This window comes from Diabrotica undecimpunctata, chromosome 6, assembly GCF_040954645.1.
Source record: "Diabrotica undecimpunctata isolate CICGRU chromosome 6, icDiaUnde3, whole genome shotgun sequence".
Classification (NCBI taxonomy): domain Eukaryota; kingdom Metazoa; phylum Arthropoda; class Insecta; order Coleoptera; family Chrysomelidae; genus Diabrotica; species Diabrotica undecimpunctata.
In genome coordinates, this window is record NC_092808.1 from 42384139 (window position 1) to 42403321 (window position 19183).

At 35.4% G+C, this 19183-nt stretch overlaps 1 protein-coding gene across 1 annotated transcript; it reads right to left on the bottom strand.

Moving 5' to 3' along the window:
• Positions 1–3332: 3332 nt before the first annotated feature.
• Positions 3333–18422, bottom strand: LOC140444312 (uncharacterized). Its single transcript, XM_072536062.1, has 2 exons — positions 17356–18422; positions 3333–3417 (listed from the first exon to the last, which is right to left on the bottom strand). The coding sequence occupies exons 1-2, from the start codon at positions 18420–18422 to the stop codon at positions 3333–3335; spliced, it is 1152 nt and encodes a 383-aa protein (XP_072392163.1).
• Positions 18423–19183: the final 761 nt, after the last annotated feature.

Below are 19183 nucleotides of genomic sequence, written 5' to 3' on the forward strand. Positions count from 1 at the left end.
CCATCTTTGGAATACCATCCCCAATCTGTTGCTCTGATATTTTCATTGCCAAGCCACTGTTGAATTTGGTAATAGCATCTTTTTGAATGCTCATCTAAGGCATCAACAGTGGGCAGAAGGGATGATAGCTTAACCGCACAGTTTTTCATTGTAGCTTTGATGAACTGTTCGTACCGCATCTGCTCGAGAAAAGCTTCCAAATCTTTTATTTTATTTTAACTTGGTAAGCTGCGTGTCTTTAACAGTTCCGTACAACATTATTGCACAGTATCTGCCAGCATCTAAAATATCTTCTATTTTCCGGAAAAAAAATTAATTGGTTTTTTTAACGTATTTCCTTCATTTTTAACGATAGAGTGTTTCTTCGAAAACGATTTTATAGAGGTTTTAAGAGCTACAAGGATCTGTGAATTAAATCTTTTTGGAACCCTTGGTTTTTAAATGGGGTGAGTTTAAAGGGCTCGAAAAAGATGGTGTTTGATCGTAAATCGATGCTTTAAACGGCTATATCTCGCCAAATATTCATTATACAACAAATTTAAATAAAGGAAAATTTTAGTCATTAAAAAAGCTACAATTTAGTACATTTTTATTTTTTTCATATATTCAGTATTTTCGGGAATATTTAAAAAAAGAAGGGTAAAAAATATGAAATTGTAAATTGTTTCTCGCTTTAAGCTGTACTTTTTCTAAAACTAAGCATTTTAAATGGGTCAAACTTCTTGGACGTATTAACAATACATGTACAAAGAGAATTTCAGAAGGGTGAAGATCGATTTTAATTATGGGGGTAGTTAGGGGGTTGTTTTCATAGATTTTTTTCATAAAAAAATGAGGTATTGACCTTATTTTCATCATAATTCACTCAATTTTTGAGCTAGAGTCTTTTTTTTATGATAGGTCTATTTATGGTCCCTAAAAAAGGTTCTATGAGTTTTCTTCCAAAAATGCATCATTTTCCCGATATTTGACTTTGAATCTTCAAATTTGGCATTTGAAGAAAACCGCTGAACATTGATAGGCCGTATTTCGGTTCCTATTATATCGCAAAAACATTTTAAAAAATGAATTGTATTTGTCTTTTTAAAAGCTACAAATTTGTTTTCTACAATTTTTTTGATAAAATGCACCATTTTCGAGTTATTCGCGAAAAATCGATTAAAAACGTCGATTTTTTCGTCTAAAAGTTGTTACTTTCAATCGCGAATAACTTGAAAAATATCAGTTTTACAAAAAAAATGTATAGAACATTTTTTGTTTAGAATCACTTTTTTAATCGAAACCTGTAGTTAAAACGTAAAAAAAATTTTTCACCCCCGAGATGGGGTGGCAACTATCTCCAAGGCTTTGGCGCACCTTGGTTCGATATAGATTTTGATCCTTAGGGTATTACCTACCTTCTGTTAAAATTTCAAGTCAATCTACGCAGGACGAAAAAATTGCGAGGTGAAATGCTTCATTTCCTGGACTATTAGCCTTATTCGTACCTATTCGTAAATATCTAAGGAAAACATTACGTTGCTAAACGTTTTTATCATACTGTGTATTAGAACTGGTAAAATAAAAAACAAGATACATTTTTTACAAAAAAAAACCATTTACAATCTACACAAATGCTAAGGTAATACATACACTTTTGCTTCAATGTTTATATTTATATTGAGCCTTTCTATTCTTTTTTCGTGACAGAAGTCACATCGGCCTAATGAGTCAGCATAATTTGACTTTTGAACAGTTTTTTGTTCTTCTTTTAGACAAGGCTAGAATATGCTTGATATAAGTATGAATTCTAACTTGACTCGGATGTTTTCTTATTTTTTTTTATATATTACCAATATCAAATTTAACATTTTCTGAAGTATAGTAGTTTAGTTTTGCGTTTTGTCAAGAGGGCTATTTTTTTATTTTCTGCAACATAATTCATTTAGCTCAGATCATCATTTAGATCATTTTTTTTATTTATGCTATTACCAATAATTTTATTTATATCTTATTATAAAAACGTTTATTAGTAATCATTATAGTTAAAATATTTTAGTTACTTTTCATTTCTTTGCCATTTTCTAGTCTGTAAGAAAGTAGAAGACAGACGGCGTTGGACCATTTACGTTACACGTTCGTGCCGAAATAGTTAAAGGTTAAGGATCTTCCTGAATAAGATTACGTAAACTGCAGTGATGTTAAATATGTTAATCTGAAAACCAAATAAGTAATTCTATTCTAGTATTAATACCTATGTTAAACCAATAGAATTGTAGGCCATCGTTTCAATTTTTTTAAAGTGAGCTCTTTTAACTACTTTCTTCCACTTCATTACATAAAATTTAACTATCACTAGCATGTGTTCATATAATACGAATTTTATTGTAATGATATGGAAAAACGCTTGTGTATAATAAAATAAATATACAGTATTTATTCTGATATAATCTAAATATAATGACTACGTCATCAGTTTCTAATACGTTTTTACACAAAAAATAATCAAGGAATAAAACTCTACACATAAAATTCTCCAAGAGAAATATTTAAATTTATACTCTGCTTAAAATGCGTACCTAATGGAGATATTTATGTATCTGCCAATACCTTTTATCGGAGATTTAGATAATCAGCAGCCCAAAGTCTGACCCTTCTTATAGAAAAACCACATAAGGGAAACATTCACGTAACACGAAGTGATTATGGAGAAATCGCTGGAGAGATGGAAAATAGGGAGGGTGGCGATCGAGTTAACAAAGAAAAGCGAATGGCACGTTTTGTATAACAACTCGCTGGAGTATCGAAGACGGATGTCTGGGAATGGTTTGGGGATATCTGCCCATGCGACAAAATTACTAGCAAATTATTATTGCATATTATTTTTTATTTGGATTAATAAATTTGATTTATTTATTTAATTATCGCATTTCCCAAAACATAGTTTTATAGTTATATGTTTTATTGATTTACAAACGTGTTGTTTGTAAATAAATAAAAAAACACATGTTTTTTCCATAGTGCAAACAACAGTAGGTAAGTGTTTCGATTAACTTATTTTTACATGGTTAATGAATTTCTAATGGAAGTCCATACTCTCTACTATATGTTGATAAGAGAACTGGCAATTATTGGGATGGTAGTGTACTGTGCTTGCATCTATCATAATTAAAAAGAAGTGGAATGACATAAAAAATTACACTGAAATCCCATTTCAAGAATTCCAATCATCTGTACAGTTAACAATAAATTTAACATATTTTCTATATAAAGACAAAATATATCAACCAATGGATAAATGTGCAGTGGGTGCAAGTATTTCTAGTTTCATTGATCAGCTTGTTCTGGAATATTTAGAGGAATCTGTCATGAGTCATATAGATGATTTTATTGTACCATTCTTCTACCGCTATAATAATGACTGTGTCAGTACTATCCCTACAAATAAAATAAACGAAATTTTAAATAATTTTAATAGCTTCCATCCAAAACTAATGTTTACTATAGAAATTGAACCGAACAATAAAATAAATTGGCGCCCAAGATAAAGTGTAGGCCCTCAAATTGGCTCTCGAGCAAAAATAGGAATGCCACTTCATCCGGCAACTAGAGACACAGGATAAGTAACCGGTGTCATGACAGGTAGTGTCTGTAGAAAAGGGAATGTCAAAGGAGCTGCTGAAGATTTAAAATAAACTAAGAGATTTTTTTTAAAGATTAAGGAGACCGGACAAAACCGAATAAGAACCAAATAGGAATCACATAACAGCAGGCCAGTTAGGAATTACGACAACCATTAGCCGAATGGTGCAAAAATACCGGTTTGGCATATAATATAATCCAAATTAGACCAGAATAACTGAAATAAATGGGGTCTAGTGTGATCATCACATTACTATGGCAAATAAGAAACATCTCGTTTCAGCTCTGGTCTTTTCCATATTTTTCCATGCATGTGAGACATAGACAGTTAAAGAATCAGATAAACAACGCATAGACGCTTTTGAAATGTGGACATGAAGTCGACTGTTTTGAATTCCATGAAACATCTCGGTTCTAGATAAAATTAAACCCAATCATCGTCTCTCTAATACTGATAACTCTAGAGTCTTAAAGTTCTTTGGTCATATTCATCGAAGTTATCATAAAATGGAGCGGTTGGTGGTCCAAGAAAGGCCTAAGAGTCAACACCAATGCGGCAGATCTCCACAGCGATGTGCAGACATCACGAAAAAGCTTCTTAACAAGCAGTATGCCAAGGCAGTGCATGTAAAAAATGACCGCGACCAATGGAGAAGTATCAATGATTAGGCTATCTGAGCTGCTGAAGCGTAATGATAAACCACAACATATCTGACAAGATATTAATGACTATGATGATGATGAGACAGACAGATAGACAGCAGATAATAGAACTTCATCTGACCTTTTTGTGTTGACCAAAAGCCAACCGAACTGGGAGTTCTATCAGAGTGTTGATCTGAGAATAACTTCACTGGTCCTAAAATGTTGATCTAATTCCAACCGCTTGCGCTAGACTGTTGATCTAGTGGCAGCTCCAAACCAGTCTTAGAATGTTGATCTAAGATGCATACGTTGATTAGTCACTTCCCGCTCCTTGCCGGATCGAGTGTTGATGGACCCGTTCACCTCTAACTCTGACCATTCCTTCTCTTAAGCGTGTGCGGATATTTATATTTTGTTTTAATTGTTATGGTATTAATTCTATTTGTTTTCGCAGTTTTAAGTATAAGCAGAGGGTCATGCTACCATAGATATCGTCATCGTCAGGATTGATATTTTAATTTTTTATTGTACATATTTGCTAGTATTTAATTTTATTTTGTTATTTATTTATTGCGAATATATTTTTATTTAAATTAAACCTGCAGTTTACTAACTCTATCAGAGCTACCCGTCAGGATAATACAGACTAACTGCAATAAAGAAAGTCAATATCTACGAATATCTAATAAAAACGGTTTTCAAATCAAGACAATCAATTTTACAATAATACCAATAACGATTAAATCAACAGTAGCAATACCACTTATAATACAACTCTTTCATATATTAACTGTTTATCCGAACAACTAGCCAAACGTAACATAACAGTGGCTCTTAAAGGAAACCATCTTGTAAATAAATATATTATTCAACCAAAAACAAGAACTCCAAAAATCTAAAAATTACTTGTTGTTTATGAGATATCAAAACTTACTGTGCATGTGTTTATATTGGGCAACCTAGTCAACTGCTTTAATCCCGAATTCGTTCCCACAAATACGACAAAAACAATACCACTGTGCTCACAAAACATGAAAATTAGAGCGTAAAGACTTCAAAAGGATCAAAATTTTATAAACCTAGTAAAACAAAAAAAGAACAGGGAGATATACGAATCAATAGAAATAAAAAGAACCACTAACGCAAGAAATGACAAAAAAGGTACGAAGAACCTAAATAAAATATATTTTCAATCTGATTTAAATAATAAATATAACACCATAAAAAAACTCTTTAAGTTGTAACATATCTCCACTTTGCTTTTCTTGACAACAACTCCAAAGATACACCCATATAAACATAATTATATATTAATAAGAGTAAGCAGGGAGATATCAGATTTAAATTTTTACTCCCTGTTCATTCATTAATGTTAGTCTCGCTGAACGTGCTGGTAAGTTTTTCTATGTTTAACAATAACATTTTGTTTTCACTCTTGTACATTTTAGAATCTTGACAAAGGCAAGGAGTACCTGCCGTAACGTTGATTTATATGGAATAATAAAATCTAGTTACAAATTTATCATTTACCTACGCGAAGGTCAAACTCAACAATATTGGCAATATTATTTTAAAGTTGTCTTTTTTAAAATGTATAATGTATATCTGACTTGTCAACATAAATGAGTCAGACAAAATTAAATTGGAAGAATTTTTCACCAAGTAAAAAGAAACAAAATTTGTTTAGTTTACTAATGTTTGAATTTTGAGAACGATTTCCGAAGTGGAAATTAAAATGTCAATAAACTTACTTTAACCTTTAATTGTGGCTTATTCCCATTTAAATGTAGTAATCATTTAAATTATTGTGCAGTGTCGATTATTTTCATTGCAGGACCGTGTGCTATACTATATTTTTCGTTTTATTGTCAAGTGCGAGAATAAACAAAGTGGGTGGTTTGCTTGGACGTCAATATACTACAATGTGTATGTATGTAATATGATGAATAAGCGATGAAGAATGTGTATATGTGTAAGATGTTGTAATATATGCGACCGGTTACCGTAGAAAAAAATGACGGTCTCCTTTTCTGAGTTCTACAATTGTATAAACAACCTTTTGAAGCTACAGTCAAAGGTCACAAAGTAAAATAGAGTGTTAAAATATGTGAAAAATCACTGAATTTATCTAAGGTAACTAACTTATATATTAGATATATTCTGACTTATTTATAGATAGAAGAACAAAAGTCCGAAAATATAGATATAAAGAGAGGAGTAAGACAGGGCTGTGTTCTGTCACCATTACTGTTTAACGTGTACAGTGAAGCCATATTCCAGGAAGAGATAGCGGATCTGGGTGATGGAATCTCTGTAAACGGAAGAATAGTAAATAACATAAGATTCGCTGATGACACCGTTATAATGGCAGACACCCTGGAATCGCTACAAGAATTGGTAAATAGAATTAACGATTATTGCATTAGATACGGACTAAAAATAAATAAGAGAAAAACTAAATTTATGATTGTCTCAAAAACGCAACATGGAAATGAAAAATTAATGATAGAGCAAACCCAAATAGAAAAAGTAGAGACATACAAATATCTACCTGGGAACCTGGGTTGATGACAAAAATGACCAAAGCAGAGAAATCAAAGTCCGAATTGAAACTGCAAGGCAAGCATTTGTGAAAATGAAGACAATGCTTACCAACAGAGACCTTCAGTAGCATCTCAGATTGAGGGCTCTAAGATGTTACATATTTTCTATCTTGCTATACGGAATGGAAGCTTGGACATTGAAGAAACAACACATAAGAAAAATAGAAGCGTTCGAAATGTGGTGTTACAGAAGAATATAAAAAATTCAGTGGGTTCAAAGGATTATCAATGCTGAGGTACTACGACGTCTAAATAAGGAGTTAGAAATTATGAACAGCATAAAAAAAAAACTAGAGTATTTGAGTCACATAACCAGAGGAGAAAAATATGAGCTGCTGAGAATTATTATGCAAGGAAGGCTCCAAGGAAGAAGAAGCATAGGAAGAAGACGCATTTCCTGGCTAAGGAACCTTAGAGAATGGTTTAACTGTAGTTCACTACAACTTTTCAGAGCAGCAGCCAACAAAGTGACCATAGCCGTTTTGATATCCAACCTCCGATAGGAGTCGGAACTTTAAGAAGAAGACTTATTTATATGCATGTGAAAAAAAAAACAATAAAACAACATTTATATGCATTGGCTGTACAAGGGAAAGTGGAAGGAAAAAGAGAATCGGGGAGACAAAGCTCATGCTTGTTAAAAAATTTAAAACAGTGGAGTGAAAAACTGCAATAGAACTCTTCAGAACTGCTGCAGATAGAGTAAAATGGGTCATGTTAATCGCCAATGTTCTTAAAGGATAAGGCACATAAATAAGTAGAGGATAAAGACAGCTTTGGTAAAAACTCCAAATTCATATTTTTGCTACTAAATAATTATCAAATAGAATTTTTTACACTTAAAGCTATTTTCAGATGTTAGTCGACTTTACAATACATGATTTTATCATATGACAACATCATATGAGATTTTTTATGATTCCTCGTTTCTATAATGTTTTAAAAAACTGTATTTACACTGAATGATAAGTTATGACTTATGATATGAGTGACAATTAGGTTTTATTGATTTTTCTTTTTGTTTATATAGAGATATTAGCCATAGTATTGGTAAAAGCTATTAGATTTTAAGACTATTATAATGGAAAATAAATCTTTGTCTACATTGGCTTGCGGAGTTTTAATAATAATATGCCGGCGACAACTGCCTACAGCTAATAGTAAGATGAAAGGATCAGATGTCTTTCGGCTCGCAGGTGGCTCTTACGAAGAAATAGTGGATGGGATATATCAAATTTAGTGTTGATAGTATACCAAATTAAAAATAATTAATAAAAATACTAAACTAAAATTATGACTAAGATAACTATAAAACACTAAAACACAATACTAATATATATATATGTATATATATATATATATATATATATATATATATATATATATATATATATATATATATATATATATATATATATATATATATATATATATATATATTATATAGCATAATTATATAGCATATATCAGACAATGCAACAAACAAAAAATAAATAAATAAAGGATGTTGTCTCTCGGATATTGTCTCTCGGTAAGGGAATTCAGCGAATTGACATAAAAATAATTCGCGATATTTGAATATGTTGGTGTTACCGGTATTATTACAGCAAATCATATGATTTTATCATGCGGAATAGGTACCGTTCTATTCTCCTGTGACAAGCTATGACGAGCCGCATGACAGTGCTTATAACAAAATCATATATGACAAGTCACACAGTGTAAACATGGGAATTTGACTTCATGACCAAATCATATGACAAATCATATGATAAATTATGTAGTGTAAAGTCGACTTTATATAAGGTATTATATTATGTGATAAATGTATCGTATACTGTGTATTACTAACATACCACAACTTGAGCTAAACGTAGAAAACTAGTTTTAAAAGAAAAAATATTACGTAATGGGTAATATACCAACCAAACATCAGGATCGAAAAATTTTAAGTAGAAAGTCAACAAAATTGTCTCCTTCGATAAGAGAAAAAATAAATTGGCTATAAAATTTTCAACAAAAAATATTATTACAAAAAGAATTGCTTTGATTTCAATAAAGTATATAGTTTATTATAAAGTTTGTTAGTCTGTTAACTATCAACCCTTTAATTTGTATCTTCGATCTTCGGAATAATTTTATAAGCTTTATTAAATATATCGCAATATAAAAAGTTGTGTTTAGAATATAACTACTTCTTTTAAAAGCAAGATCCAAATCAAATTTCCTTCTTGAATTATGAAAAGGACGTCTGTGGAAATCACCGAAATAGCAGTGGCCGGTTTTCCATTGAAGGAAAAGGCCTGTCGTTGGCAGAGCATGCAGTTGCTGGTGGCAGGAAGTCAAATGGCTCGAGACGACTTTGTGGTCTGATATGGGATATTTCTGAGGCTTACCCTATTGGAAATCGCATGTCTGCAATTTATTCAATAGGTACATTATATAACTCACTCTATTTAACATTGAGAATGACATGTGGGCTGTTATGCAGAGAGTTTGTTCAGAATTATCACAAAATAACTTTATAAAAATACAGTGTATTTCTAAAATAAACTTAAATAATTTGTTTAATAAAATGTTAGAGTAAACAAAAAACGTACAATTTAGTTTATTAGGTTCAGATAACATAGTTGTTGAAAAGAAAATATATATGTAAGTGATGGATTCGACCTTTACTTGATGGAAATTTATTTAATATAAAAACAAAACACTAAAATCTTTTGTTTTCAGAACTTCAAAAATTTATTATACGAGTAATTGTCTATCAGATTGATAATTTCAATAGATTTTAATAGCCATAGCTTAAGTCCTTTAATTTTAATGTGAAGAATGTAAAATTCGTCATTATAAGAATGATAGAATAGGTAGAAAGAGGAAGTCATGGCTGCGAAATTCGAGACTGGACAAACATGACTGTAGACGAATTATTCCGCGTTGCAAAAGACAGAAGCTTATAAAAATATGGTCGCCAACCTCTGTTAATGGGGACGGCATAAGAAGAAGAAGAAGACAAACTGACTTCAAATATGGCGGACCGAGGTCTAACAGACCCCATCAGAATCTTTCTCATCCGGCGATTCGAGGCATATATTCCTCCCAAAGAGATTTTAACGTATTTTTGAAAATTGTTTTGTTGTAATAAATAAATTCTGAACATTTTTTATACAGAATCATTGTAAAACTGTCAAACAATATTCTTTTTTTATAGTTACTAGATAGCAATAAAGAATTAATAATTAAGTTCTATGAAAATGTTATAAGGTTGTTATCGAAATAAAACTCAAAAGTACAAACATTTGTTAAAAAAGTGAAATTCATGAATTATACGCTGTCCATATTTTTGTTCGTGAACATTGTTGAAACACATTAGGCAGTAGGCCGGTTTTCCTTTACATTCCTCACAAAATGTAATTACTTTTTGCTACTTTTTTATCTGCATCCTTGCTCTTAAACGTCTTTCTTAATATTTTTTCTTCTCTTTACTCTTTTTATTTTCGGGGCCACTTTTTACAAGCGTGTCTATATGGTTTGGTGTTCTTGGCCGTAGTGGTTATTCAATAAGTGACATCTGAGATAAATCTGGGAACAATGCATCTCGAAAATCAAACATGGACTTTTTATTACTATTGTGTTTTTTGTTATATAGTATCCTCGCTATAAATTGTTGAGAACGATAAAAGTACGCAAGACTGCATACCTTGGACAGATACTAAGAAATAATAAATATAGTCTTCTGCAGGTCATCATGCAGGGTAGAGTCGATGGCAAAAAGGAAATAGGTAGAAAGAGGAAGTCATGGCTGCGAAATATTCGAGACTGGACAAACATGACTGTAGACGAATTATTCCACGTTGTAAAAGATAGAGAAGCCTTTAAAAATGTGGTCGCCAACCTCCGTTAATGGGGACGGCATAGGAAGAAGAAGAAGTATCCTCGCATTAACTACACAAGTATCAATAAACAAAGAAAATTCACTTTTCTATACCATTTTTTGTTTTTCTTAATACCGTATAGTATGATCCCATTTGATTACTGAAAAATTAATTATTACGAAGTTTTATACACGTTTAATTTTTGTTACCTGTTATTTATTACCGTTTTGCCATATGTAGTCTATAATACATGATAGTTTTAGAACAGCTTGATTATAGCGAATTTTTCCAGTCTCCATTAACACATTATCATATTGTTCATTGGATGACAACATTAAAACAGGTCTTTTATCCTGCCATTTGATTATTTTACATTTATCTTGTCCCAAATCATGCTCGTCATTAACAAAATGCAAAGAATTTAATAATAACAAAAATCTCTCCCTTGGCATAACTTTAGAAATACAATATTATTTAGTGAATCCTTCAACCTATACAAGGATAAATCTGTAGAAAATATTGCATGTATTTCCCGTTTAAAAGTAAGTTTAAAAGCTTTCATTCTTGAATATCTGCACATCGTATTTTCATCTATGATTTGAGATACATACCTAGATCTTAGTTTGCTTTTTACACTTTTTACTTCACTGTCAACGTCGCTATAATCAGAGTCTGAGGTTCATAAGGTTTGTCACATAATGAATCATCCGAATCAAAATCTGATTCTCAGTCACTATGTTTGGCCAAAGCATTTTGCAATTTTTTTTTGTTCTACTCGTAAACATTGTAGGTCCGCTAACTTTGACTGTCTAAGAAATACTATGTGTATATTATAGTATTTACATTCTTAAGCTTAGTCCCTCCATCCGATCACCCGATCGTTCAAAACTGTTTCTATTGGTCAACGTATTGATTTTAATTCGTTTTTAATCGCTAAATAAGACGTTTTGTGACGAGATCTTTAAGACCTCGTTCCGTCAAATGGGAAGTTATTTAAACACTGTTTCGGCAGGTAACGTGTCAAGCTTAATCAAAGATTTTTTTTACCGCATCAACCCCAAGGGTTATTAGCGGGGTGGTATATCTTTATTTTAGAAAAGTTACACTTAGTATATTATTAAATTTTAACAGTTTTGGAAAATACAAACATTTTATGTTATGTTACAGTTTGTTATACAGTTTACAATTTTTGATAAAATTTATTGTATTACTGATGTCTTCTTTGAGAGATTCTTTCAAATTGTGTTTTATTTTTGCTGTCGATCTTGCTGTTGAGTACACTGGACAGTCTATCATTATATGTTGCACTGAAAATGGTATTTGCCAGGTGTGGCAAATCGGCTGAGGGTCCTTGGAGATGATGTGTCCATGTGTAAATTTTGTATGACCAAGCCGCAGTCTGTTAATAACTACTTGGTCATGTCTTTTAGCTGGGAGCGGTAGTAAAGCAGAAGTAACATCTGGTTTGATAATTTTTAATTTTGCTTCTGTTTGGTTCCATTTTACTTGCCAGGTTTTGTTAATGTAAGTTTTTATTAATGTTTTTTGGTCTGAAATTGGTATGTTTTGCATAATAGGAATTGTCATGTTATTGATAGTTTCTGTTGCTGCTTTATCAGCTGCTTTATTTCCCTTTATCCCAACATGGGATGGTACCCATAAAAATATGATAGTTAAGTAAGGTAAAATCTACTTTTGGTATTTGAACTTTCCAGGGAGGAGACTGGCATCTGTTTGTAGAAGTGGCTCTCAATTGATGTATATCGAATTCAAATCGATTTATTCGCTCATTGAAAGGTAAGTTTCTAGGGCAATAATTTGAGTACAGATTTGGAGGGTTGCTCCTTATTAGGCTTGTTATAAACGGGTTTTCCTTTGCACTGAGATATTTAGTAGCACAACATATTGAAAAATATTGTCTTCTGAGAGTTAATGGCGGTTCTCCTGCTAGGACTTGAAGGCTGCTAATTGGCGTGGTTCTGTAAGCTCCGAAAACTATGCGTAATGCTGTGGATTGGATGATGTCCAGTTTTTAATCAAAGATTATTTTATTTATTTTTAATATATACGATACAGAATTAATCTCGATTCTGTTTTAGTCAATCATTTTTCATCCATTCCTAAATGTGGCACTCTTTCAATTGCTACTATCTTGCTCTATCTTGCCTGAACCTAATTGAATGTTAGCCTGCTACGACTCTTATCTATCCATCTCTTTTGCGGTCTTCTCATTCTTCTTGTCGTCCCCCTTGGTCTTTGTTCGAGGATTCTTCGTGTCCACCTATTATCATCATATCTCTCTATGTAATCAGCTTAGAGCTACTGGTCCATTAGATTTTTGTTATTTCTTTCACGATACCAAATGTTCGTTCTAAGGTGTTTGTAACCTTGTCTCTTAATTTTTTCCAAGCATGTTTCACTACATTGCCGTTTGTGTTGCTTCTAGTTTTTATGAGATTTCCTGGTAAGGTCTACGGTCTCCAACCCGTAGACACAAACTGTTATAATTTATATTTTATGCAAATTTTAAATTTATAGAAATGGGTGTGGCTTTGAAGATATATGCTAGTTTACCGAAAGCGACCCATGCCAATTGTGTTCTTCGTTTAACTAAAAGAAAATTGTATCCAAATCTGAGCTTGTTTAATACTTTTTAATGATTTATTTATGTATCAATATGTAAAAACTTTTACCTGTTTTTACCTGTGTTGTATTTAAATACGTACCAAGTTAACTATTTTTTTTTTTCAGGTAAGTTTATACACTTTTAGTCAAGTGGTAAGTACTAGTAGTTTATTATCTTCATTTAGTAGTTTAATTTAACCAATAGTTTATTTCGTGTTTGGCAGAGTTCTTCATATTAAGTTTATATATAATAAATTAGATGACAATGACTGCATCAATTACAGACATATTTGGGACTTCTACGTGCATGAAATTTATCTAATAAATCAACTACTTCCGTGATATATCGTTTGATAATGGATTAATCCACAATTAATTGTAATAAGAATTTTACGTCTGTTTTGACCATTTCAATTTCCAACCCTGAAATCGTTTTGAAAAAAATTATGAATAAAAAAATTATTGGTTTAACCTTTAAACCAATTTGACAGTTGACTCACTTGGTCTAGATCTTGTAGATAAATAGCCATATTTTTAAGGAAATTCTGAGAGGTGGTCTTCTGCAATTAAGTACTAAATGTAAGAGCGTGGAAAGACTGTCATTTATACTTCTTGATAAAGACAGTTGTGTTTGGTGCCATGGTTTTCTTCTTTGTTGATGAAGTTATAGCATAAAATTTAGTTTTGACAAAAGCTTCTGTCTGTTTTTAGTTGCATTTTGTTGATAGATTACAGAAACGTTTACTTCTTGAGTATTCATCAAACTGTAAATAAGCATAGCGGCTATCTTCTGGTCTTAAACAGACCCCCTAGTTTAATTATATGTATAAATTATTTCGGGCTTTGTTGTTTCATAATTTTTGTTTTTAGAAAAATACATAATTAAAAGTAAAAAAATTGTCTGGTTTAAATAAAGTCAGGTTTTTATCGTACACAAGCCTTCTTTAATCGTGCTGCCAAGCTTTGTTATCCAGTAGTTCAGGAGGTATTTCTCCTTTGTTTTTCTAAAGTGTTCTTACTATTGTCAAACTGTAAGAAGGATCAACTAAAGTTAAAATACACGGAATGCATTCAGATGCATTTTAAACAAAAAATAGGCTACATAGTATCAATGTTATTATACAAGATATATCCTGAATATATAATGAGAAAAGTACTAGATGAGTGGAATGGAGAGATCACTATAAGAGGCAGAAAAATGAGTAACCTGCGATACGCAGATGATACACTTATATTATCAGCGAATAAAGTCGAAATGATTACCAACAGCGAACGGCTAAGCCGTATAAGCGAAGATTTCGAACTTCAACACCGAAAACGCAAAAATAATAAAAAATTTATTTAAAAATCTGGTCTGAGTTGCTAGCAACAAGTCCTCGTAGACACTTTGTCTCAAGACTAGCAACCTTCAGTGGAGTCTTGTAGAATGTAGAATGTAGAAAATGGGGCGGCCAATAGAGCCTGATACACTGCGACCTTTGCAGATCTATTGTGTTTCCCCCTTATTTTAAAGCACTTCATCTAGCTTGGTCCTCTTAATGAGACTCAACAGCCTTGATAGTGGCCTTTTCATGTAGCCTGGTGCTTCCGGTTTTTCCTCTCCGAGTTCTAGAAACCGCATTCGTGCGAGACCTTCGCAATGGCACAGAACGTGTAGAGCGGTTTCCTCTTCTTCCAGACAGAAACGACAGGTGTCCTCTTCTGTCAGGCCTATGAGACTCAGGTGTCTATTGAGTCTACAGTGCCCAGTGAGCAGACCCACTATCATTCTGACAGTCCTACGCCTGTGCGAAAGTAAGTCTGCTGTAAATTTAGCCGAATGTCCTTTGATGAACTGTTTGGCCTGCCTCTGTCCTGGTGAGTTGTTCCACCACTCAAGAGACTTCTGTTGCACCCATTTGTGTATGGCTGCCCTTTTTATCGTATTTGCGATTCCAAAGAAGGGTTCCGGACCAACCAGTGGCGTAGATGCGCCTTCTCGGGCCAATTCATCGGCCTTCTCGTTGCCACGATGACCCTTATGTCCCGGCACCCAGGCAAGTGTCAACCTGTTTTGACTTCCCACCTGAGAGAGGACATCCAAACAGTTCCATACCAGCCATGAATCGACCTGTACCGAACTGAGAGCCTTTAGAGCCGCTTGACTATCCGAATAGATAACGATGGAGTCGTTATCTACATTTCGGCCGATTAGTTCCATAGCGCACCTGTGTATAGCAGCTAATTCGGCTTGAAATACGGTCGCGTATGTTCCTAGACATACCCGGACTTCCGTCCTTGGTTTTATGCCATATATTCCAGCCCCCGTACCTGTATCCGTTTTGGAGCCGTCCGTATACCATATTGAGTTTGCTGTTAGCGGCGGACCAGTTTCCCAGTCCTCTCTTTTTGGTATTATAATTTGAAAATTTTTGTTAAAACTATACCTCGTAACCATTCGGTCTACAGGCATTCCTAGAACGGGGTCTGCCTTTATGTCCTGGTATAGCCTTAAGTTATCAGCTCCCTGCATCATACTTATTGGAGCTTGGCCTTGGATCAACCGATGTACTGTTGATCTGGCTTCACTCTGTATGTATATATACAGAGGTGGTAGGTTTAGCAGAACTTCTAGCGCGTCCGTTGGGGCTGTTCTCATGGCTCCGGTAACACTCAAGCATGCAAGCCTTTGTGTGCTACTGAGCAATCGAATCGCCCCGGACTGTTGCGTTTTGTTCCACCACGCCACTGAACCATAAGTTATCATGGGCCTTATAACCCTTGTGTACAACCAGAGGTTCATTTTAGGATTTAACCCCCAATTCTTACCACACATTCGTCTACATGTGTTCAGGGCCATAGTGGCCTTCTGTGTGACTTTCTGAATGTGTGCATTCCATGTCAGCCTCTGGTCGAATATTACACCTAAGTACTTGGCCTGACTTGTGAATGGGATTTCTACTCCCTTGAGCACTAGTGGCTGTAAGCCTTGCAGTGCTCTTTTTCTGGTGAAGGGAACAACAGATGTTTTTTTAGGGTTAACCTTCAGGCCTTCTTCCTCACACCAGCTGTCCACAATCCTCAGAGCGACTTGAAGTCTCTCCGAAATTATTTTGGTAAAGCGTCCTCGGACTACAATTACCAAATCGTCCGCATAACCCAGACAGTAAAAACCCTCCCTGGTCAGTGTATTAAGTAGGTCGTCCATAAGCGTAGCCCACAGTAATGGGGATAAAACTCCTCCTTGTGGGCAGCCGCTTCCTGCCTTCGCTTCAATAGTGGCTTCACCTAACGAGGACACAATGATCCTGTTTGTTAAGGTCGCCTTTGTCCACTCGCATATGAAGGCAGGAACTCCTCTTCTTTTAAGCGCGTCCGTTACAGACTCGAAGGAGACGTTATTAAACGCTCCCTCCACGTCCAGAAACGTCGCCACCGCTATCTCCTTGTCATCTAGCGACTTTGAGAGCAGTCTGTTAAGATCATCCAGCGCCAAGTCAGTTGACTTTCCTGGCTGGTATGCATATTGGCGATCGCTAAGTGGATTCTCCATCAGCACGTCGTCCCTAATATACCTGTCTATCAATCTTTCCAGCGTTTTTGCTAGGAAAGAGGATAGACTTATTGGTCTGTATGACTTGGGGGTCTGGTCCATTACCCTACCAACCTTGGGGATATATGTGACTTTCACCCTTCGCCATGCGGTTGGAATATATCTCCATGCCAAACTAGCTTTGAAGATCTTTGTTAGATGCGGGATGATCACATCCTGTCCCTTCTGTAGCAAGGCTGGATAAATCCCGTCCATTCCAGGTGATTTGTATGGCTGGAATTTATTGATGGCCCACCTGACTTTTTCCGGTCTCGTGATGTCGGTAGCTAATTTCCAGTCCGCCTTAGTAGGCCTTCTGGGATGAGCTACCTCTACCGAAGGATTATTGTCAATGGATGAGCTGGGAAAATGTACCTTGGTGAGCATTATTAAGCTTTCCTCCAGGGTTTCTACATACGTTTCGTCCTCTTTCTTCAAGAGGCCGACCTGATTCACAATACCATCCTTAGCCAGGACCTTGTGGATTCTGGAACATGCGGGAGCCTGTTCGACTTCCTCGCAGAACTTTCGCCACGAGTCTCTTTTGGCTTTTCGGATCTCCTTATTATATTGCGTCAGTTTTTCTCTATAAATGGCCCAGTCCTGGTTGAATTTGGCTTTATTGAATAGCCTTCTTACATCTGCCCTAAGCTTTTGTAAGTGTTCATTCCACCAGGGTGTGTTTTTCTTTCCTTTCTTTTCTCTCTCTGGACAATTCTCCTGGTAAGCGGCCAGAACAGCTCCCCTCACCGTTTCGACTGTCAGTTCGAGATCGTCCGTATCTTTTATGGTGCCGATTACTCCCTCAAGAGACTTCTCGAGTGAGCCTCTATAGCCTTCCCAATCCGTCTCTCTCGGGTTCCTGAACCTTGCCACCATTCGAGTCGAAGTAATTAAATCAAATCGAATGTGCCTATGGTCGGAACATGAAGGTTCCTCTGACACATGCCAATTCTTTATAGTATCGTACGTTTTTTCACTGCAAAGTGTTACATCTAAGACTTCTTTGCGCGTGGCCGTAACGAAGGTAGGTTTATTTCCTATATTGGCTATTTCTAAACCCATGCTTAAGATGAACTGTAGTAAAGACTCACCTCGACTGTTGATGTTCGTACTCCCCCATGCCAGATGGTGGGCATTGGCATCACATCCCAGTATTAGATGAAGGTTCTCCCTTCGGCTGTAGGTTATAACGTCCTCTACTATGCCTGGGCGGAAGACCTTCTCTCCAGCCAAGTAGGCAGAACAGACCAACCATCTTTTACTACCTTCCTCGGTGGAAGCGGTTAAAATACCTGTAACAAAGTCTCCGGAGCAAAGATCCGGAATCAGTGTACAGTTTACTTCGTTACCATATACAATGCATGCTCGAGGTGTCTCTCCTTTCGCATCGTATAGTAACTTACCTTGTTGCGGCTTCAAGCCTGCAATCTTCCCTCCGTGGAGCCATGGTTCCTGCAGTAGGGCCAAGTCCAGGCCTTCCATGTCAAACCTTCTGCACAAAACCGCCGACGCAGCTTTAGCATGATGAAGGTTGACCTGCAGGACCTTTACTCTGCCTTCCTCTAAACTGAAGGCTAACTTTCGGGTTTTCCCGTGTCCTCTACCCCTTCCATGGGAGCGGCCACCCGTTCAGTGGCTTCTAGCCTTCTGGGCGGGTTTGTAGCACTCCCCTGCAAGTCGGTACGGACTTCTTTCGGGATTATTCCTTCTTTAGCTCCTTCCCTCGACTTATCATCCTTAGGGCGAGCCTTGTGTTTGGTCGAAGTGTTAACCTTCTTTGGCGCTGCTTTAGAGCTTTGCCCCTCTGAAGGTTTTACTTCTTTTCTTTTTTGCTTAGCCTTGACTGCCGAGGTTGCGGCAGTTACGCCTTGCAACCCCGATGGTCCGGCCTCTGCAACCTTCTTAATGTACCCATCATCCTTGACACGGAATTTAATTCTTCCGATGCCAAAGTAAGGACACATTTGAAGTTTGTTGAGTTCCTCAAAGGACTCTTTGTCCATTGAGAGGACCCATACCTGCCCTTTTTCTGCAGGTGTTTTGCCCAAAACGGTCCATATACGGGTGTTGAGCTTTCGGTTGCTGACCCTTAATCGAGTCAGCACACTTTCCGCTCCCAACCTCTTTCCGTCCTCGTCTGGGATGTAGACAGTGCAAGAACACGGCCTCTCGACTTCACTCTCGTCCTTAGCCTGGAGGCTTGCACCTTCCCAAGGCTTCAGAGTGGGAGTAGTGTCCCTGAG